We start from the raw sequence: 23,967 nt of genomic DNA, 5'->3' as shown, positions 1-23,967 counted from the left end.
TGTGCAAACACACACACACACACACACACACACACACACACACACACAAACACACACACACACACGCAGTGCACTCATACACATACACAAATAAATCTTAAGAAAAGTGACCCACTAGTGAATATTCCTTACTTCTTGCACATTTTAAAAATATATTATCTTTCTATTTGCATGGTTCATGCTGCACAACCCTAAAGAAGAAAAGTAATCCCATTTACTAGAAACATTATTGAACAAATCTATCTTGCAGTATTATCTTTAGGGTTATTTATCTCTTTGTTATTAAAACAAATATTGATTTTTTTATTTGGGGGTAATTGATTATGGCCAGTGGGCAAGAGAGACGCATGAATCATGGATTTCTTGTTTGACATCACATAGCTCATGTTTCTGTAAAAGAGGTATTGAGCCTGCCTGGCTTCTTAATGAACATTTCATTTTTAATTAAACACTTTTTAAGTTGGTGTATTTTTTTCTATGGGGTTGTGTGAATTTTTTTTCAGTATTTTAAACCTTTATTCCATGCAGTATAGTATTCTATTTTAATTTTGGATTAGGTTATCAGCTTCTAAGAATTATAGTAAGAATTTGGTAATTATATTATAAATATCAAAATTCAATGAAGTGTATCTGAAAATTAGGATCATTTTGTTTCTGAGTACACTTGAAAAAGAATACTTGCCACTTGTTATTGTTCACTTAAAAATTCTTTTCCTTTATTTTTATTTTTTGTGTATGAGTATTTTTCTGCATATGTGTCTGTGGACTCTGTGTGCAGTGTTCTTAAAGGGCAGAAGAGGTCGTCAGGTCTGGGACTGGAGTTACAGATGGTTGTAAACCACCACGTGGGTGCTAGGGATTGAACTCAGGTCTTCTGGAAGAGCAGCCAGTGCTCGTAGCCACTGAGCCATCTCTCCAGCCAGCTTCAGTCTTCTCTCTTCTCAGATATATCCTGGGTAGGAGGGTAGGAACCCTTTCAACTTATGGAACCCCTTCTCTGCCATTGCGTTAAACTCTTAGATGTGTTTGAGTCTGCTCCTGGCCTCAAGTTCACTTTTGAGCTCCTGTTCTTTTTCTCGTTGCCAATATAGTTTTTTTGTTATTTGTTTGTTTATTAATTTTTATTGAGTTCTACATTTTTCTCTGCTCCCCTCCCTGCCTCTCTCTTCCCCTTCAACCCTCTCCCAAGGTCCCAATTTACTCAGGAGATATTGTCTTTTTCTACTTCCCATGTAGATTAGATCTATGTGAGTCTCTTTTAGGGTCCTCATTGTTGTCTAGGTTCTCTGGGATTGTGATTTTGGGCTGGTTTTCTTTGCTTTATGTTTAAAAACCACTTATGAGAAAAGTAAACAGTTCTCTGACCCAAACTCTAGAGCCTGACCTTTGATGAGGGCTTAGGACAAAGGAAAAAGACTCCAAGAGCATCAAAAGCTCCACGATCCTAGTTCTTTTTTTTTTTTTTTTTTTTTTTGGTTTTTCGAGACAGGGTTTCTACAATCCTAGTTCTTATTCTATTGGTTGCCTGAAGATCAACTCCTATTGAAATACAAGTATCTATGTCCATCTATAGGAGACTAGTTAAATATACTGTATCTATCCCATGGGCTACTCTGTAGCAGGTAAACAAAAAAGTTGGTCTACATTTAACAAAGAAGAAATAATTCATATATAATGAAACCTTTAAAAAATCCATATACATATGTGTACCCACTGTGTGTATAAAAAGACAGATGATGTATTACTACTCAAGAGTGGTTGTCTCTGGGCAATGACAAAGATTAACTTTTCTCCAAACAAATAAAACACAGTAGTGTTCTCATACTTTTCTCTCCAGCCCCAAGATAGTGACATGATTTGGCAAGTCATTACAGATCAATAAGGGATATAAAAATTTATGTGAGCTCTCCACTTTGAAGTAGCTTCATTTAAATATAGTCTCAATTTTCCAGCTGTCAAATGGGCTTTCATTTTGTAGAACATACCTCCAGTTCTAAAAGTGATTTTGGTCTGTGTGTGTTTGGGAAAAAAATGTGTAATACTCTAACTGTTAAAAGGTTTGAACCCTGTAGACAAGTAGGGGCGTTACTGCTTAGAAGCATGTCTGATATAAATGTGTGTGGTCTGTATGTCCCTATAGTAAACTGTTGAAAGACGTGGAAAAAAAAACCACTTATGAGTGAGTACATGTGATAATTGTCTTTCTAGGTCTGGATTACCTCACTCAAAATAATGTTTTCTAGCTCCATCCATTTTCCTGCAAAATTTAAGATACCATTTTTTTTTTCTGCTGTGTGATACTCTATTGTGTAAATGTACCACATTTTCCTTATCCATTCTTCACTCAAGGGGTATTTAGGTTGTTTCCAGGTTCTGGCTATGATAAACAAAGCTTCTATGAACATAGTTGAGCACATGTCCTTATGGTACGATTGCACATCCTTTGGATATGTACCCAAAAGTGGTATTACTAGGTCTTGAGGAAAATTGTTTCCTAATTTTCTGAGAAATCACCACACTGACATCCAAAGGGGCTGTACCAGCTTGCATTCCCACCAGCAAGCAGAAGTGTTCCTTTTTCCCCACAACCTCTCCAGCATAAGTTGTCATCAGTGTTTTTGATCTTGGCCATTCTTACAGCGGTAAGGTGGAATCTCAGAGTTGTTTTGATTTGCATTTCTCTGATGACTAAAGATGTTGAACATTTCCTTAAGTGTCTTTCAGCCATTTTAGATTCCTTTGTTGAGAGTTCTCTGTTTATGTCTGTACTCCATTTTTTTATTGGATTATTTGTTCTTTTGACAACCAATTTCTTGAGTTCTTTGTGTATTTTGGAGATCAGACCTCGGTCTGATGTGGGGTTAGTGAAGTTCTTTTCCCATTCTGTAGTTTATCATTTTGTCTTGTTGACTGTGTCCTTTGCTTTACAGAAGCTTTTCAGTTTCAGGGGGTCCCATTTATTAATTGTTTCTCTCAGTGTCTATGCTGTTGGGGTTATATTTAGGAAGTGGTCTGCTGTGCCAACGCATTCAAGTGTACTTCCCACATTTTCTTCTATAAGGTTCAGTGTGGCTGGCTTTATGTTGAGGTCTTTGATCCATTTGTATTTGTTTTGTGCATGGTGATAGATATGGGTCTATTTTCTTTCTTCTATATGTTGATATCCAGTTATGCCAGCACCACTTGTTAAATATGTTTTCTTTTTTTCATTTGATATTTTTTGCTTCTTTTTAAAAAATCAGGTGTTCAAAGGTGTGTGGATTAATATCCGGGTCTTCTATTCAGTTCCATTGGTCCTCTTGTCTGTTTTATGCCAGCCAATATAGTTTTAATCATTGTACTTTGGATATGTGCCAGTGTGTAATGCAAGTCTCAGCTCTGCATTCTTTATCTTGAATGGTTGCTACTCAGTAACATGCATATTTGATTTTGTCTTAGTCAGGGTTACTATTGCTGTGATGTCATGAATCATCATGACCAGAAGCAAGCTGGGGAGAAAGGGTTTATTTGGCTTACCCTTCTACATCACAGTTTATCATCTGGAAGTCAGGACAGGAACTCAAATAGGGCAGGAAGCTAGAAGCGGGAATTGATGCAGAGGCCATGGAGGAGTGCTGCTTACTGGCTTGCTCCTCATGGCTTGCTCAGCCTGCTTTCTTAGAGAACCCAGGGCCACCAGCTTGGGGGTGGCACCACCCATAATGTGCTGGGCCCTCCTGCATCAATCACTAATTAAGAATATGCCCCCTAGGCTTGCTTGATCTCATGGAGGTATTCTCTCAACTGAGGTTGAAGTTCCCTCCTCTCTGGTGACTAGCTTGTGTCAAATTGCCATAAAACTCTCCAGGACAGTTACTTTCTTCACTGCTGTGACAAAATCCTTGACAGAAACTATTTAAGGAAGGACCTAGGTGTGTTGATGAGCACCTTTTATCCCAGCATGTTAAAGGCAGGAACGGAAGGATGATCTCTAAGTTCAAGGCCAGCCCAAGCCTGTGTGGAAAAACTCTGTCTCTAAAAGGGGGGGGGGCTATTTTGGGTCACAGTTTAAAGATACTGTCCAGTCCATCCTGGCAAGGAAGCCATTGAGGCAGGAATGTGAGGCAGCTGGCCATGTAGTGTCCCCAAGTCAGGAAGAAAAGAACAATAGATGTTGATACTCAGTTCATGCTGTCCCTTTTATTCAGCCCAGGGCCCCAGCCCTTGGCATGGTGCTGCCCACAGTCAGATTGGGTCTTCCCAACTCAGTTTTCCTAGTCTAGATACGCTTTCATAGATAGGTCCAGAGATCTGTTTCTTAGATGATTCCATATCCTGTCTTCATAGATTGTGGTTGACGGAGTGACCTTGACTTAGATCCCAACTCGAAAATCTTTCTGTGTAACGGTCATAGACTTATGTGTATATGTGCTACTGTCTGAAAAAAAAAATTCTTGTCTGATGCTATTATAATTCAGTTGTGGGTTTTTCTCACCTGGTTTGGTAAAAAAGGAATATCTTTATGTAATTCTTATGCAAGAGATGTCCCATACAACTCAGTTAAAATGTATCTGTTGCACTCTTTTCACGGCAAAGGCAATCTTTTAAAATACATTTATTTAAGCCAGGCGGTGGTGGTGCACACCTTTAATCCCAGCACTTGGGAGGCAGAGGCAAGCGGATCTCTGTGAGTTCGAGACCAGCCTGGTCTACAAGAGCTAGTTCCAGTACAGGCTCCAAAACCACAGAGAAACCCTGTCTCGAAAAAACCAAAAAAAAAAAAAAAAAAAAAAACCAAAAAAAAAAACACAACAAAACATTTATTTAGGGCTGGAGAGATGGCTCAATGGTTAAGAATGGTGGCTGCTCTTTCAGAGGACCCAGGTTCGATTCCCAGCACCTACATGGAGATTCACAACTGCCCATAACTCCAGTTCCAGGAGATCTGCTACCATCTCCATGTGGTACACAGATATTCATGCAGGAAAACATCCACACATATAAAATAAACAATAGTTTAAAAAATACATTTATTTAGTGTGTGTGTGCATGCATGCGCATGTGTGAGCATGCTACAGCTCTCATGGGGGTCAGGGAACAACATGTGGGAGTTGGTTCTTTCTTTCCACCATGTGGAATCCCAGGGGATCAAACTCCAGTGATAAGACTTGACAGCCTCTTCCTGCTGAGCAATCTTTAGTGGCCTGGTAAAAAGCCTTAAATAGAGGTCCCCCATTTTCTTAACGCCGGAGCCCCTTAGGTGTAGGGGCATTTCATTTGGATTTTAGTAAATAAAGCTTGCCTGAAGATCAGAAAAGTAAAACAGCCACACTGGCCAGCCTTTGATGACATACACCTTTAATCCCAGTGGCCACACGAGTTTGCCATAGAAACCAGGCGGTAGTGGTGCACGCTCTTAATCCCAGAGCTAGAGAGGAATATAAGACAGGAGGAGACAGCTCTCACACACAGTCTCATTCTGAGGTTTCCGGGAGGCAGGATCACCATTTTTGGACCGAGGCTGAGGTTTAGAGCCAGTGGCTTGTTTCTTTTCTTTTCTGGTCTTCAGGCTAAACCCCAATATCTGTCTCTAAGATTTTATTAATTGTGCTTCACTTAGGACTTACTGACTTTTTTCTTCTATTGTTTTTTAAAATTTATTTGTATATATAAACCTGAATGTGTGTGTGTGTGTGTGTGTGTGTGTGTGTGTGTGTGTGTTACATGGCTTTAAGATGTAAGTATTCCCATTATCATACAGGCATCTTGGGCAGATATGGGCAGTATAGCACACACAGAATTCCCTGGTCACACACCCATGTCATGTGCCCCTTGTCCTGGTGTGCTGATCATAGCATATTAACTACGCCACCTACTGAATTTGGTTTTCTGGCTTTTGATGTTTAAAAAAAAACTGTAGTGTTTTTTTAACATTAAAAAAAAATGTTAGTGTGCATGCTGTGTGCATGCAGGTGTCAGAGAGGGTGTCAGGTACCCAGGAGCTAGTTAGTACACAGGTGTTTGTGAGCCGCCCCACGTGGTTGCTGGAAACTGAATCCAGGTCCTCTGGAAGAGCAGTAAATATTCTTAACTACTCAGTCATCGCCCCAGCTCTGGCCCTTGATTTTTAATCTCTGCTTTTTCTAGCATTATTAGAAAGGAAGAAGAGAAATAAAAGGTTTCGAGCATCGTTGAGTTTATCTCCCTCCCACAACTTTTTCTGGTGTGGGTGGAGACGGGGCCTAATGGACGGTGACCGGGAGTAATGACAATGGATGGAACTGTGCCCTGTCCGTCTCTCATGAGTTGTTGGGAAGTGCTGCCTCAGAGTTGTGTTAATTGAATTCCAGCCTAATTGACTGTTATCTCTATCCATTGACTAGGTTTGCCGTGGCTTTCACAGAGGCAATGAAGGACACAGCGCAGATGCAGTGGGTACGTGTTCTTCTGGATTCTCTCTGGTAGGGCGTGGGGACTGTCTAGACCGTGGTGGGATGGCACAGTTGTGTGGATACCCTTAAAAAGTTTAGTGATGTTTCAAAGTGTTTTCTTTAATTAATTTTTTGAGAGTTTCGTACAATGTAGGAATTTTTTTAAATTAAAGTTTGTATATATGTATATATACACAATGTATAGATATACATTTTTTTTCCTGCATTCTACATACTTGTCTGGTGCCTGGGCCTCCTGGGGCTGGAATTACAGAAAGCTGTAAGCCATTGTATCAGTACTGGGAATCGAACCCAGGTCCTCTGCAGGAACTGTCTGTGTTCTTAGCCAGTGAACCATCTCTCCAGCCCCATACAGGGTTATTGAGCATGTTCACCTCCCCCAACTCCTCCTCCCAGATCTGTCTTCCTTCCATACCCACACAACTTTGTGTTCTCTTTTGTTTTGTAAAACCCTTGAGTCCAGTTGATTCTACATATACTCTTTCATATGGGACATACCCTGAAGTGTTGTCAACCACCTAGGGGCCACATGCATAAAGAAAGCTGTCTCTTCCTTTCCGAGGAGCCACCAGTTGCCAAAAGCTCCTCAGCTAAGGATGAGACTTTGTGCCTTCTTCCCCCTCCATTCTGAGATTATTTTTAAACTTATTTATCTTTATTTTACGTGCATTGAATTTTGCTTGCATGCATGTTTATGCGAGGTTATCAGATCCCCTAGAACTGGAGTTACAGACAGTTGTGAGCTGCCATGTGGGTGCTGGGAATTAAACCCGGGCCCTCTGGAAGAGCAGCCAGTGCTCTTAACCACTGAGCCATCTCTCCAGCTCCCATGCTGAGACCTTGTCTGCCTTTAGCTTGCATGGGTCTTATGCACACTGTCTCAGCTGCTGTGAGCTAACATAGGCAACTGCCCTGTTGTGTAAGAAAACATTGTTTTCTCGCAGTCACCCACTGCCTCTGGCTCTTACAGCCTTCCCACCCCCTTTTCTGCAGTGATGCCTGAGCCTTGGGAAGAGGGAATGGGATCTAGCTGTGCCATTCAGGGTTGAGTATTCCACAGTCTCTCATTCTCTGCACCATGACCAGTTGTGGGGCTCCGTGTTAATCACCATCTACAGCAAAAAAGATGTTTCTTTCATGAGAACTGAGAGATGCCTAGTGTATGGGTATAACAATGCTCCACTATGTATATTAGGCTGGTCTGGAATTTACAGAGAGCGCCTGCCTCTGCCTCCCAAGTGCTGGGATTAAAAGCATGTATAGCTGGGTGGTGATGGCGCACGCCTTTAATCCCAGCTCTCGGGAGGCAGAGGCAGGCAGATCTCTGTGAGTTCGAGGCCAGCCTGGTCTACAAGAGCTAGTTCCGGGACCGGCACCAAAGCTACAGAGAAACCCTGTCTCAAAAAACCCAAAATAAATAAATAAATAAATAAATGCATGTACAACCACACCTGCCTCAGATCTGTATAAGCTACAGAATATATGTATTTACATATGCTACCAAGTATATATAAACACTACCCTGGGGCAGCCAGATCTAAGCTTGGACAGTCCTTTGCCAAGACTAGTAGGCATTTGAACAAACAAACAAACAAGCATTGAGGGGCTAGAGAGATAGCTCAGTGGTTAAGAGCACTTACTACACCTCCCAAAAACCCAGATTTTGTTCCCAGTACCCATATGGCAGCTCACAACTATCTTTAACTCCAGTTCCAGATGATCTAAAGCCCTCTTTTGACAGGCTTCAAGCATGCATGTACTACAAATACACACACACAGGCAAAACACTCAGGCACATAAAATAAAATAAAAAGTGTAAAGCAAATCTTTTTAAATTAAAAAAAATGAGGACTGCAAAGATGGCTCAGCAATTAAGAGCATGTATTGCTCTCACAGAGGACCTGAGGTCAGGTCCAACACCAAGTAGCTCACAGCTGCCCGTATGTCCAGTTCTAGGAGATCTGATGCCCTCTTCTGGCCTCCATGGGCACCTACACCCATGTGCACATACACTTTCATATGTACATATAATTAAAAATAAATCCTAAAAATTAAAAAAAAAATAAGGAAGGAAAACATTTGTGGTAGCTTAGATGGCTTTGTCCCGGATGAGGATGTAGGAGGTCCTGAGATAAGCCTAATAAAAGATGATATTAACTTGTTTTCATAGCTTTGAGGCTGGGATAGTTATTAAATTTGAAAGTGAAGTTGTCTTTAATACACATTTTGTACAGGATTGGTGGGTGGGTTTTCTAATAAAGTTCAGCTCAGTACCTTTATTTAATTTGAATTTTTTTCAAATACAAATATGTATAACTAATATAAAGGTTTCTTGCTCAGCTGTGTTTATGGAATTCTTTTCGATTTTGGAGGAGAGATTTTGATTCGTGTACCATGAACGGTGATAATGTGTTTTGAGCAGCGCAGTCTTAATCTTCCCGGAAGAGAAACCAGCTTTGGTTTTTAATTTTATGTTCTCTGTTTTGGAAGCGGGCTTGACTCAGGCTGTAGCCTTGTTAATCTTGCCTAATTATTACCAAAGTGTGATCAAATATCAGTAATCCTGGATTAGAAAGATTACAGGACCTCCTCTAGTGCTTTGTGGTTTTTGTCCTTCTCTTCTTCCTTCTCCTCTTTCTTTTTTTTGCCTCCCTTTTCTTTCCTGAAGTATGGGCTCACCATGTAGCCCTGGGTAGCCTGGAACTTACTATGTAAAACACACTGGCCTTGAACTCGGAGATGGGCCTCTCTCTGCCTCCTGGGATTAGAAGTTTTGAAGCCACTACCATACCACCATGCCTGGCACTTTGGGGCTTCAAAAGAGAGACTATGGAGGCTGCAGAGATGGCTCAGTGGTTAAGAGCACTAGCTGCTCTTGCAGAAGACACAGGTTCAATTCCCATGTGGCAGCTTACAACCGTCTACCTCCTGTCCCAGGAGATCTGATGCCCTCTTCTGGCCTCTTGGAGCACTGCAGGCACATGGTTTTTCTCCCCCACCCCCCTCCTTATACTTTTAAGAAGGAGATAGTATGTATGTGCACAGAAATAATGTATTTAAATGTGGTTTTAAGCAAAGAAGCCAGTTCAAAGCTTAGGCATGCATTCTCTCCGCCTTTATTTCTAGAAAGGTAATTAAGTTGGGTGTAGTGACATGCTGATCCCAGCACAATCTTGCTGCGATTCTCATGAGAAATACACTTCCTAATACAAGCGCAAAAAGTCAAGATGACCCTTTCAGTTCCCCTTTCTACCCAAAATTAATTAAGCTGGCAACTGAACTCTGTGACGGGAAGAAATGGCCGTGCCTAGAGACTTGTGAGTGTGTCTGTTCACTCACCTCCCAGGGCTATTTCTCTGGGATCTAATGAACGCCTGAGCTGCTTTGTGTGATAGTTTAAGAGGAATGGGGGAGAGTATTAAAATTCCACTTTAATAAATGGGAGAACTTAATACTTGATTTGACTAATTATTTGATAGGAAAAGCCAGCGTCCTTTTAGGTACACGCTCTGAAATAAGTGAGTCTCCGTAAGAGACCCATTTCATAGACTAAAAGGGAAAAGAGGGGGGGAGGGGATGAGGAGGGGGAGAGGGGATGAGGGGGGGAGGGGATGAGGAGGGTGGGGCTGGGCTCCTCTGTAGAGCACCTGCCTAGAATCCACCAATGAGGAGCTGCCACTTAGCTTGGTGTTGCCATAACACTGGGTGAGGGGGCGGAGGCAGGGCTCAGTGGTACAGCACTTGTCTCTGAGGGTGAGCACCACAAGATGAGGGAAAAGACAAAGGAAAAGAAAGACCAGACCACAGCTATAAGAAGACCTCCCGTTCTTTGGCTAATATAATAAAAAAGTCAAATCTTCATAACGTTCAACTTTTCGCAAGTGGAAACTACATTAAAAGTTCTTGTAGTAGATGCAGAATCTAAGGCTCAACGTTCGTTTTGAAATCACAGAAATGACTCGTGACTGTAGCTTTCTTAAGAGACTGGATCTAATCGTTACGGATTGCTAAGAGGAAATCGCCACCCATACACACAGTGTCCACACGCTGTATCAGTGCAGGTCACACAGAGATGGGCACTTCTCCGGGAGGTTATTTACCCTTCTCGTACGCCTTTTCATATAAAATCTTTTGCCAAGCAGAAAATACACTGCGCAATACACTGCAGCTACAGGAGATAACCCTGTAAAATAAGGCAGGGTCTCACCATGAAAACACTCTGTGGATGAGACTCGGAAGGCGTTTATAACCGGGCTTGGATGCAGTTCAGTAGGGAGCATGCTCCTTAGCACACGCCCAGCCCGAGTTCCATCCCCGGCCCCACAAAACCTTAGTGGCGTGCCTCAGCGATGCAAATACTCAGAAGTGGAGAATCAGAATCCAAAGTCGCCCTCAGCTACTGGCTTGGCTCCAGGAGGTCCCATCTTACGCAAACAAACCAAAAGCCTGAGATGGAAATATGCGCCTGCATATGGATTCCAATATGGAGAGGCCCCGAGCCAGAAGATGAGCCCTCTAGTGGCTTTGTGCCCTTTCACCAGGGAACGGCACAAAAAATAAGAAGTTGGCATCTTGTCACAAAGGGGAAAGAAGAGAAGAAAAAAGGGGAAAGATTTGAGAGAAGAAGGGAGAGGGAGAGAAGGAGGGAGGGAGCAGAAGAGGGAACCGCTGCTTCTGCCTGAGTCCTGGAGACACCGAGGACTCTGCCAGGTCTTGAGGCCAACCTGTCCTCACTGGCCACCACTGTGCTCTTTGGGTCTCTCCCCACCACCTCCTCCCTTCCTCCCACCTCCTTCTCCCCCTTTCCTTTCCTCTCCCCATCCTCTTTTCTCTCCTCCCTCCTCCTCCTCTTCTTCCTTGGTCCTGAGGGATGGGAGATACCTTTCTCAAGTTAGGGACAAAGTACCATCGCTGAATGGCACTGCCCCACCCTCCCCTGCTTCAGCAGCCAGTGCCCTCCTGGGCCTCAGGGACTCTCCTGCTGCCAGCCCCCATGAGGCTGCAGTACTGGCATTTCTTTCTTCATTCTTAGTGATGCAAAACCCACTAGGGTGGAAGGACCTCTGTACCCCTCAGAAGCCAATGTGGGTGACTTAGAGATGTTTCCGAAAGGGTATTTAATTATCTTGATTTCTAAAAAGCATAGAATGATTGGATCATCCAATTAACTTTCCCCTCCATTCTTTCCCTTTCAAAAGCCACATGCTACTGGGAAGATCTTTGTCCAGAGTCAAGGTAAGAATTTTAATGTGTGTGTGTGTGTGTAATTTATTAAAATGTATTTATAATACATATACAGTTTATGCATTTATTTTACCTGTTTGTGTTCATATTCATACCACTGCATACACGTGAAAGTTAGAGGACAACTTTTGGGACTTGGTTCTCCTCTCTTTTCTTCCTCTTTTTCCCTCTTTTTCTGTTGGTTTTTCAAAACAGGGTTTCTCATGTAGCCCTGACTGTCCTGGAGCTCACTCTGTAGACCAGGCCTCCCTCCAACTCAGAGATCTATCTGCCTCATCCTGAGTGCTGGGATTAAAGGCGTGTGTCACCACCTGACTTTGTTCTTTCTTTTCACCATGTGGATCCCAAGGATTGAAATCAGGCTCAGTGGCAAGCATCTTCTTCTACTGAGTCATCTCCCTCGGCCCCAATTTGTTCTATATTTTGAAACAATGTTGGGTGATGAGATACTATAGCTTCTGAAACAATGTTGGGTGATGAGATACTATAGCTTCTGAAACATACTTAGAATAATTAGCAGAAAGGGTAACTTTCTGTTGCTTTCTAACATTAGAGTGAAAGATGGGGAAATTATAAAATATAGAGAGGAATGCACATGACCACGTTTTCCACCAGTGGAGACAGACTCTACTGTCCAAGTGTATTTTATTTCTTGTTTGCTTTTTCTTTTTTCCTTCTTTCCTTCCTTCTTTCCTTCCTTCCATCTTTCTTTCTTTCTTTCTTTCTTTCTTCCTTTCTCTTGTTTGCTTCTCAAGATAGTTTTTCTCATAGTTTTTCTCTGTGTAGTCTTGGCTATCTTGAAACTGGCTCTGTAGACCAGGCTGGCTTCAAATTCACCGAGATACCCCTGCCTCTGTTTCCTGAGGGCTGAGATTAAAGACTTCTTTTAAGAGACTCTCTGGCCCAGGTTGACCTTGACCTCCTGGTCATCCTGCCTCTATCTTTAGCTGTAATTACAGGATCTTGTATAACACCTAAGTGAGACAAAGAATTGCCTTGTCCTGGGGATGTGGAGGATTCTTCTGGGATGTGGAGGATTCTTCTGCACCAAGCCATCCTCCCTCTCTCCCAGTACCCCCGACAATGGCACACGACTTTCTTAGCCAGTTACAGTGACCCTTAAAAAGCACTATCCTAGAGGGTAGAGGATGGAGAGAGGGTTCCAAAGACTGATTTGGGACTGATTTTTGAGTCAGGTGGACACAGGTGTAGTGGCTGAGGCAGGGAACACTGACGTGTGTTGGCTCCACAGGCCCCTCCTGGCTTCATCATGTCACCCAGGATCTGGTGGGCCTCTGAGACCATAGCACTTGGTGAACTCAGAAAGGAGGTCAAAGCTGAGTGAGTGGCCAGCATGGATTACAGGAGAGCTTGGAAATGATGCAATCCTCCTGCCTCCCAGCCTCCCAGGTTAGAGGCATGAGCCATCGCTCTTGGCTGAAACGTTCGTTTTAACTTAAGTCCATCTGAGGAAATGACAGAGTATATGTCTACGTTGATTCTTGAATTCAGGAGTTATAAATGAAGGTGAACTTGTCCATATTGGGTTTCATGGTCTAAGCTGATGAGGACAACTAACCAGGTCTCTTCCTCAAGAGGGCACAAGATCTCCTTACAGATGGTTGTGAGCCACCATGTGGTTGCTGGGAATTGAACTCAGGACCCTTGGAAGAGAAGGCAGTGCTCTAAACCACTGAGCCATCTCTCCAACCACCATATACGGGCTGCCCATGCATGCTTCAGAAAAAAAAAAATGAAGGTGAACCTTTACCCAGTTTTTTGTTTGTTTGTTTGTAGTAAAAAGTCACTAGTTAGTTCCTGGCTGTTCAGCCCCAAAATAATCACACAGACACCATATTATTTGCAATACTGTTTGGCCAATAGTTTAAGCCTATTTTTGGCTAGCTCATATCTTAAATTAACGCATCTCCATTAATCTGTGTATTGCCACGAGGCTGTGGCTTACCGGGTTCTGGTGTCTGTCTCTGGCAGGGCTACATGTCTTCTCTCTGATTCTGCCTTCTTTCTTCCAGCATTCTGTTTAGTTTTCCCCATCTAGCTCTGCTCTACCCTATCACAGGCCCCAGGCAGCTTCTTTATTAATCAGTGGTATTCACAGCATACAGAGGGGAATCCCACATCACTTTTTAGTTTTGGCTTTTGGGTTTTCAAGACAGGGTTTCCCTATATAACAGCCCTAGCTGTCCTGGAACTTGCTTTGTAGGCCAGGCTGACTTGAACTCACAGAGATCCGCCTGCCTTTGCTTTCTGAGTGCTAGGATTAAAGGCACGCACTACCACCGCCCCACTAAGTGCTAATGTTTTAGAAAACTTTCCCAAGTCTCTTTAAAGAGTTCAAGGTCTGTACCACCCAGAGGGAGGTGTTGGTTCAGCAGGATGGTGCAGCCCTGGCATCCACAGGTGCACCCAATTTCTCTGCCGAGGGGCTCATGAAACTCCATTGTAGTGCTCCAGAGGTTGAATGGATTTATAAGAACCAGAACTTCACTTCTTTTTCTTTTATATTCCTTCCACCAGGAATTGCAACGATACCAAATGTCAACTTTAACTGGAACACCTTCCTCCAACAATCAGGTAAGGCATGGCTCCCTTTCTGGGACTTTGCCAGAAGCATCCCTGCCGTCTGCCCTTAGGGCCCTGTTCGAACTATCTTGCTCGACCCCCTGCTTTTCTTGTTCTATAATGCTTAGATCTTCAGTAACGGGGGTGGTGTGACCTCCTTTCTTTATGCTTTCACTGGATGTTTTCTTAGATTCCTAACAGCTGGTTTCTGTGTGGGATGGTACACTTAATCGGAGCTCCACGCATCTCGCAAGACTGTCACCTGGCAGGATGGCATCAGGACACAGCCTGATGGTGGAGTGGGGGAAGGGCTTTTTCCAGCCTGTGTGAAATTCAGAGAAACTTAACCACTTCGGCTCCTACTTGTGGTGTGAAATGAGCTCAGCCATGATGCGTGAACAAAACCTTATTGTGCCAAGTCTTTTAAATTCAGGCTGTCCATACATGAGGCCTGCTGTATACAATTTTTTTAAGCATCAAAACTTCCAATTAGATTGCCACCCCAGTTATTCTGGGTCCTGAGGGATAGAAAAGTAAAGCTGTCTCTTGGCATGAGATTCAAAGACAAGAATTCCTTTGTCTTAAGCCAACATCTTTTCCCAGAGATGACCATGCCGTGTAGGGCATGGTCATTCAGATGTGTGCACTTGGATATGTGTGATGGATATGTGTGATGGTCATTCAGATGTGTGCACTTGGGTATATGAGATGGTCACTCAGATGTGTGCACTTGGGTATGTGTGACGGTCATTCAGATGTGTGCACTTGGGTATGTGAGACTGTCACTAAGATGTGTGCACTTGGGTCTGTGTGACGGTCACTAAGATGTGTGCACTTGGGTATGTGTGATGGTCACTCAGATGTGTGCACTTGGGTATGTGTGATGGTCATTCAGATGTGTGCACTTGGGTATGTGTGATGGTCATTCAGATGTGTGCACTTGGGTATGTGAGATGGTCACTAAGATGTGTGCACTTGGGTCTGTGTGACGGTCACTAAGATGTGTGCACTTGGGTATGTGTGACGGTCACTAAGATGTGTGCACTTGGGTCTGTGTGACGGTCACTCAGATGTGTGCACTTGGGTATGTGTGATGGTCAATCAGATGTGTGCACTTGGGTCTGTGTGACGGTCACTAAGATGTGTGCACTTGGGTATGTGTGATGGTCAATCAGATGTGTGCACTTGGGTATGTGTGATGGTCATTCAGATGTGTGCACTTGGGTATGTATAATGGTCACTCAGATGTGTGCACTTGGGTATGTGAGACTGTCACTCAGATGTGTGCACTTGGGTATGTATGACGGTCATTCAGATGTGTACACTTGGGTATGTGAGATGGTCACTCAGATGTGTGCACTTGGGTATGTGAGATGGTCACTCAGATGTGTGCACGTGGGTATGTATGATGGTCATTCAGATGTGTGCACTTGGGTATGTATGATGGTCACTCAGATGTGTGCACGTGGGTATGTGAGATGGTCATTCAGATGTGTGCACTTGGGTATGTGAGATGGTCACTCAGATGTGTGCACGTGGGTATGTGAGATGGTCACTCAGATGTGTGCACGTGGGTATGTGAGATGGTCACTCAGATGTGTGCACGTGGGTATGTGAGATGGTCACTCAGATGTGTGCACGTGGGTATGTGAGATGGTCAATCAGATGTGTGCACTTGGGTCTGTGTGTCGGTCATTCAGATGTGTACACTTGGGTATGTGAGATGGTCACTCAGATGTGTGCACTTGGGTATGTGTGAAGGTCAGAGCGCAACCTCAGGTCATCCTTAGGAGCCATCCACCTTGTTGTTAGAGACAGTATCTCTCACTGACCTGGAGCTCCTCCAGTAGTGCAGGATGACTGGACAGTGAGTCCCAGGAATCCTCCTGCCTCCATCTCCCCAGCACTGGGATTAAAAGTGCACATCCATATGCCTGGCACCTTGTTTTTTTAAAAAAGGGTTCTGGGGATGGAACACAGGTAGGTCCTCATTTGCAAGTCCATTCTTTACTGACTGAACCATCTCCCCAGCCCTATATTTAGTAACGTTTACAGGGTTTAAGCTGTGGGGTCCTGGAGGGGAAAGCTGAAGTTATAGGCTTTACTACAAACTTCCAAGACTCAAAATTTGAAACCAGCTCCCCATCCGCAGCTGATGTAAGGACGCTCCAATCCCATTTCCTCTCCAAAAGCCTCACCTAAAACCACTACAGATTGCACATCAGCCTTAGTTTCTCTTGAAAAGAAAAATCCCAAGCATTTTATTAGAAAAAATTTCTGTAGCACGTTCATCAATCCCCATGACAGCAGCGTGGCTGTTCTCGGCATTACAAATGAACCCCTGAGACCCCATTGCTTCTTCATGTCAGCATGTGGGTACAATTCTTCAGGACGGGGGGGCAGGCTTTAAATTGCCTGCCTTAAGGTTATTTCAGTTTCGATATATTATAGGACACGACGGAGGCGTAACTGAGACCCATAATTCCCGAACTCCAAACGGCATTTCATCAAACCCCCTAGTCTCAGGGCTGATGGTTGGGCTTGCAGTTGAGTGAGCAACAGAACAGGCAGGAGTTTTAAAACACTCCACTGGAGGCATTTTCCCCATAGGCTGACTTGGCTGCTGTCCCATCTCAATGTGAACAGTTAGAAATCCTGTCTGTTTGGAATCAATGGATTCAAGGAAACTCTGGCTGTGGCTGGGGTAGCTGATTGCAGGAGGAATACAGTAAATCAGAGGGGCCAATAGAATTCTTCTGTGGGCTTTACAATCAGGTGTGAGTCCCCATTTGTACAATTGACTGTCTTCTGTCTCACAGGGATTCTGGAGTTTGTGTGACCCGAGATCGTGCCCTACTTCTTCTTTGTGCCTCAGACGATGAGAACAGAAGATGTAGAGGATTTGGATTGGCTCTTAGTGACCAAATGCCCTCTAAGTTCTTCTAGTTGTTTGGGTATGGAGGGTGGGCAGGTAGAGCAGGACCTCACAGGACCATCTAAGTCAGTGAGTTACCAAAGTTTATAGCCTGCTCCTTAGACATCTGATGTTAGTTTTTGTTTGTTTGTTTTTTTGAGACAGAGTTTCTCTGTGTAACAGCCCTGGTTGTCCTGGAAGTCGTTCTGTAGACTAGGCTGGCCTTAACCTCACAGAGATCCACCTGTCTCTGCATCCTAAGTGCCAGAATCAAAGGCATGTACCACCTGTACATCTGATGCTTTTTTTTTTTTTAATTTTTTGAGATAGGGTTTCTCTATGTAACAATCCTGGCTGTCCTGGAACTAGCTCTTGTAGCCAGGCTGGCCTCGAACTCATAGAGGTTCACCTGTCTCTGCCTCTCGAGTGCTGGGATTAAAGGCATGCACCTCCACCGCCTGTGTGCCACCATGGCTCATTCTCCTCCCACCATCCCTCCAACCCTATTTGTTTTTCTACGCGATGGAGACCCTAACATCCTAAAGCCCACTCCCCATCCATTTCCAAGAAAACCCACTTGGTTTTGCTATGGGATGACGGTGCTACTGGATCTCCATTCTTTATGCAGCTGTGAATCAAGATACTTTTTCTAAAATCTACACTCCCATCAGTATACACCGCCTTTCTCACACTTACAATTAAGGGACAGGAGAGGTGCCAAGGCAGGGTACTGTGGCCCGCACCCATAATCTCACCCCTTCAGAAGCAAGGGCAGGAGGTTTCTCAAAAACTCAAGCCTAGCCTGGGCTAGACAGCTAGTTCCAGGCCGGCTAGGGCTACGTCAGACCCTGCCTTGAGAAACAAAGCCAATGACGGAAGAAGTGTTGGCATCGGGGACAGGAAGCCGCAGCAACTGGCATTTGGCTCTCCCAGCTGTTCTCACGTGGCGTCAGACAGCCCCGGCTTTCGTCTGTCACTGGAAATGGATGCTAGACCACCGAGAAGAAAAAAAAAAAAAAGGCGTATTTTGTTTCAAAGCTAAAAATACCATTCCGTTGGCCCCTGAGCTATGTTAAATACACGCACACCTGCGTACATGCCAGGGCTGGGTTCACACCTGCCCTCTACCTAACCCAGTGTGGGAGGACGTGAGCAGGCTGGAGCCACAGCTCCGATGTAAACAGCGAACAAAAATCATTTGAGCTTTAGGTAGCACCTGCTTTCCCCGAGCTTCAGCAGGCCCATCTCTTTTTGTTTCCTTTTAAAAGCTAAGGACAAACCACAACACTTTCCCTTAAAGCCACCAAGGGCTGGAGGGTGCCCGCCAGGTCACTCACTAGACCAGTGGCTCCCAACCTTCCTAATGCTGCAACCTTTTAAGACAGTTCCTCATACTGTGGTGATCTCCCAACCTTAAAATGGTTTCTGATCATATTTTATAACTGTCATTTTTGCTACTGTAATTAGTTGTAATGTAAATACTTTTGGAGATAGAGGCTTGCCAAAGGGGTCGTGACCCACAAGTTGAGAACCTCCACACTAGACAGAGTTCACTTGCAAGAGTGCTGGACTCCAGTCCTTGGTTCTGTGGTTCCGTTTTTTTTTTTTTTTTTTTGAGTGTTCATCTGTCTGAAAATGAGCTTTCTCTCTGTGGGCAGGACATGCCAGGTTCGTCTCTGAATTTTCTTTCTTTCTTCCTCCCTTCCCCTCCCCCCCTTTTATTTCCAGAAGAAGAGCAGGCATGGAATGCCCTCGTCTGTCATTCTCTAATTTAGTTTCCTGAATTCTCATTACATTTAATCTCCAGCCCAGGAAAAAGATTTGAGAGGCGCAACGGATATAGGATTAACTCCGGCTCCCTCCAGGGTCTTCTGGGGCAGGAGGCTCGAAATCAATTTAGAGAGTTGGGGGGTGTGCACTTTGCTGAATAGCAAACATCAAGGCACCTTGCCCGTAGTCAGTCTGAAGTATACTTTTTTATTTTATTTATTTTCATTTAAATAACTTATTTTTGAGACAGGGTCTTATATAGCCCAGGATGGCCTTACATTGCTAGGAGTGCTAGCCTTGTGGGTAAGCATTGTCATACCTGGTCTAAACCCTGCTGGTGAGTGGGTGCAGGGCTTCCTTCCAGCTAGACAAGCTCCCTACTAATTGTTCTGTAGTCCCATCTATTAGATTGCCGAGGCAGCTGAAAGAGACAGGAGCCAGAAGGAGACAGGAGTCTAACCTTTCAATGGACAGGACTGTGTTTATTGGTGCACACAGCTGGGGGCAGACTCCTTCCGGAAGGGGACAAAGAACAGAAAGAATTGCATGGCATAGCTCACATTTCCTTCCTCAAGTCCCTGCCTCCCAGACTTGCCTGCTCAGGTGACACTGGCTCTCCCAACAGATGGTCAAGCAAGGTCCAGCAAGGTGATCTGTGGCCTTAGAGGAACGCTGTTTCAAGGACGAGGAATTCTATCATCATCCACCCGAAGTCTGAAGTGTGTGTGTGTGTGTACCTTTAAGTTTTTTAAAATTGATTTTTATTTATGTGCGTACGTATTCTTTGTGTGGATATGGTACCATGTGCACGCCTGGTGCCCGCAGAGGCCAGAGGAGAGCATCCGATCCACTGGAAGTGGAGTTTCAGGTGGTTGCCAGCTGCTATATAGGTGGTGGGAACTGACCCTGTGTCCTCCGTAGGAACAGCCATTTCCCTTCACCACTGGGATCTCTCTGGCCCCTGCAGTATGTTCGTCATTGTGAGTAAGCACTGCACCTGACACACAGGCATCATGGGTTCTCAGCTGCAATACGGTGCATATCTTCCTATAACTTACAGGCAGCATCCTGTGGAAGTCAGGGATGAGGTTCACGGTCCAGCTTCTTCCCAGGGCTGTTGTTCCAAGCCATCCAGGTCCCAGATGGTACAAGGCTAGGTTTCCCCACGACCTCTCAGCTGGGCCAAGGGGTGTTCAAGCAGTTCTTCTGAGCAGGTGACCCGTGTGAGTGTCCTCAGCACCTGTGTCACACAGGTGTTTACCAGGTGCCAGGTCTCCCCAAACAATTATGTGAGCTCCCAGAAAGTCATCTTGGTGCAGCGTTTGGCATACCTATTTATAATTTTCTCCTAATTCAGTAAGACCACTTTCCCATCCTGGGGGTCCTCGTGGCTCTCCCACTGGCTGCCTTTCCTTCTTCCTCCCATGGATTTGAACACATCTTTCCATCAAGGGTGTGAGCAGATTGGAGTCATGTTTCACTCTGGAGCTGGATGACTTGTCCTGTTGAATATATAAACTCCTGTTTTGTACACATGCTGTATGTGCATCTATGGCAGTGTGGTGCATGTAGGTCGTGTGTGTGTGTGTGTGTGTGTGTGTGTGTGTGTGAATACACAGGTCCTGTGTGTTGGACTGAGACCTCTCCTTTAGCTAGGGAGCCTCCCCCTTGTTTTTCCCATGTACAGAATTATATTTCCTTTGAAATTAATAAGCACATTTTTGGAAGGCACTTTTGATCTCTGGCTGCAAGTAGACTTTCAGTCTGAGGCTCAGGCACACATTAGCAGCTCTACACTGGGAATCAAGGCTTGGGCTGCCTTCTCATCCTGACCCTTCCTCCCCTTAGATTTTATTAAGGAAGATAGCTTATCATTTATTAAAGGCAATCGCTTGACTCCTGACCTTGGATTCCGGTGCCTGAATTCCAATTCTCCGACCTTGCGTCCACACTCTCTCCGTAGTTTCTGGCTCAGACTTTAGTCAAACGTGCACTCACTAAGGCTTATCTGCTAAGGTTAGTTAGGAAATTCAGAGTATGGGGGGGGGACATAAAACCCTCAGCATAACTTAGTGATATTGAATTGAAATTCAATTCTAGTAACTTTTTAGACAATATATTAATTATGCATAAAATGTATGCATGCATATGACATTATACATTATGATATTTTCATACATAATGTTTTATTATTTATTTATTTTGGTTTTTTGAGACAGTGTAACAGCTCTGGCTGTCCTGGAACTCACTTTGTAGACCAGACTGGCCTCGAACTCACGAAGCTCCACCTGCCTCTGTCTCTCCAATGCTGGGATTAAAGGCATGAGCCACCACTCCCTCGCCATGTTTTATTTTTTTAAAAGATTTTATTTTGTTTTTATTTATGCATGTAAATCTGTGTGTGGATACATTCAGTTGGGTGGAATGCTTGAGAAGGCCAGCAGGGGGCATCAGCTCCTCTGGAGCTGGAGTTGCAGACCCTAACAAGTGGCCTCATGAGCGCTAAATTAAACTTGGGTCCTCTGCAAGAGCTATAAGCTCTCTTAACCATCATGCCATCTCTCCGGCCCCAACATATGAAGTTTCTTGATCATATTCCTTTTTTCTGAATTTTCCTTCTTTCATATGTTCATTCTTTTTTCATTTTTCTCTCTCTACATTGAGTTCAAGAACCTACACTGACCTCAAACTTGACATTATCCTGGTTTTGGCTACTTCTTACTAGGATGGAAGGCATGTGTCATCTCACCTGGCTTAGAATGCGTGTGTGTGTGTGTGTGTGTGTGTGTGTAAGTGTGGGGTGAGCGTGAGTGTAGTGCTGTTATCAAAAGGTGCTCAGGTGTGCAAGGCAAGCATACTACCCCTGAGCTGCCTGCCCAGCCCGCAGAATCGCTTTTAACGCTTTTCTAAGACAGGGCTCAGAGTCTTCCCTGTCGGTGTGAGTCTGTCCAGAGTCATTCTCGTTATTCTCTTTGCTGACCATGTCCCTCCTGCACTGAGCTACATGTATGACACATACACCATTTTCATTCTCAAGACTCAGGTGAGTTCAGAACATGGTTTGCATGAAACGGAAATCGCCAAATGCCCATCCTCGGGAAGATAGCCTTGCACGTGTGTGGGTTTATGGCCAATTACAAAGGCTACAAACCCTGATATTTTAGATCAGCTTTTTCTGCTGAGTCTATTAATAGTTGCTAGCAAATCAATTATCTTCCAGTTGCCATAAAACACCTTAACATCTCCTGGTCTCAACGATGGCCCTTCCTCATGATTTTCGTGGATGTGAACTGTTGTGGTCTGTGTCTCAGCTGGGCAGCCTCTGTCTGCTCCGGGTCAGTCAGTGCTGTCCCCAGCGTCACCTCTGTTCTGGGACCTCACTCTGCCAAAATAAGTCTCTTTATCAGGTCTTTCTTCCCCCCATAAAAGTGGTATGGCCAGATGACCAGGGAGTGATAAGGCCTTTCACAGCCAAGGTTCAAAGGTCGCAGATGGACATTTTCCTGCATTTTGTTGGCTAGGAAGGCTCACACCCCATCTAGAGATCAGGGGTGAGGAAGTCAGCTTCACTTGTCATGAGAAGAGGCACCAAGAGTGATGCTCACTGCTGGTCCTACATCACAGATTTGGCACTCCTAGGCCTTCTTTGTATTAGTATTATTATTGCTGCTGTTGTTGTTATTCATGAGTGGCTCTTTTGCCCTTATGTATGTCTATGCACTACATTCATGCAGTACCTATGGAGGCCAGAAGGGGGCACCAGAGCACCACATCCCCTTGAACTGAAGTTACAGATGGTTGTGAGCTTTGTGAGCTACCATGTGGGTGCTAGGAACTGGACCTGGGTCCTCTGCAAGAGCAATCAGTGCTCTTAACTGCTGAGTCATCTCCCCAGCTCCTTTCCCTCTCTGTTTTTTTCAAAGCTATACAGATAGCTCCATTGGTAGAGTGCTTGTCTAACATGCAGAAAGGCCTGGGGTTGATCCCAGCATAAACTGGGCGTGGTGGTATATGGCTGTAGTCCTAAACTTAAGAGGTAGAATCAGGAGGATCAGAAGTTCAAGGTCCTCCTCAGCTACATAACAAGCTTGCGGCATGCTAGGACTATTATAGGAGACACTATCTCATACTCCACACATGAGAAACAAAACAGAAACAAACGAGAAAGAAAAAAAAAAAGAAGCTTCTCTACAAACATACGTCTGCTTTTAGAACGGTTGCAGTTTTCTGAGGTATAGTTGACAAATCCAACTGGCACATACAGAAAAAAACAACAGGACGACAAGACGGATGTGTGTGTTTCCTATTCCCCGGGGACATATGCTCATACCTAGCGTGCATCTGTGAATTTGTGAGTATGCTCACCCAGAAGCCACTTTTCTAGCTGCGTCAAGGAACTCACACTTTTCTCAACTGCAACTGTGCCCACGTCCTTCCTGGGACTGCTCACCCCTATCACTCATGGCTGGGGCAGCTCTCCCAGGCCCCATCCCTCCCTCTCTAGGGCAGAGACCTTGCATTTTCACAGGCAGAGTGAAACTCGGGTTTATCTATGCTTGGAGAAGCTCATGTGTGGCGAGGCAGTCAGAGGACATTCAAGGGGTCAGAAGGCCAACGTGGGGACCTCTGGTCTGCAGGCCACAGTGATGTCACTACTGCAACGTAGCTGTATTCCCCACCCCCACTGAAGTGGCCCCTGCTCTTACGTTGCAGAGATTGACCAAAATGCAGACAACCTGTACGTGTTCCTGGTAATATGTGGACTCAGGCCCGTGAAGGACCCTCTGTACTTGGTAGACGCGTTCTCAGGTATGTGGTCCAGTGTCTCCCTTCCTTGTCCTGTGGATTTGTGGATAGAGAGATGCCTTGCTTGGTCTTGTGTTCTTTCTGGATGGCCCCAGCTGGCCATGAGTGCCCAGTCCTCCTGCTTGAGATTCCTAAGTGAATTGCTGGCATTACACCGCGAGCCATCTTGTCTGGTGGGACCACTTTCCTTTCTTTTCCTTTTTTTTCCCTCTTTGCACA

The 23,967-nt window shown here is 44.5% G+C and overlaps 1 protein-coding gene across 2 annotated transcripts in view; it reads left to right on the top strand.

Annotated features, from left to right (window-relative positions):
• Glt1d1 (glycosyltransferase 1 domain containing 1) overlaps positions 1-23,967 on the top strand; it is a 64,556-nt gene that overhangs the window by 15,459 nt on the left and 25,130 nt on the right. For both annotated transcript variants that reach the window (XM_041649073.1, XM_041649074.1), the window contains exons 4-7: positions 6,363-6,414; positions 11,630-11,666; positions 14,214-14,270; positions 23,656-23,751. In XM_041649073.1, coding sequence (XP_041505007.1) covers positions 6,363-6,414; positions 11,630-11,666; positions 14,214-14,270; positions 23,656-23,751 — 242 coding nt within the window. The remainder of the gene's footprint in view (positions 1-6,362; positions 6,415-11,629; positions 11,667-14,213; positions 14,271-23,655; positions 23,752-23,967) is intronic.

This window comes from Microtus oregoni, unplaced genomic scaffold (genome assembly GCF_018167655.1).
Source record: "Microtus oregoni isolate MIOR12 unplaced genomic scaffold, Mior012 000003F_ref0000135, whole genome shotgun sequence".
Lineage (NCBI taxonomy): Eukaryota > Metazoa > Chordata > Mammalia > Rodentia > Cricetidae > Microtus > Microtus oregoni.
This window is presented reverse-complemented; position numbering and strand designations above follow the sequence as displayed.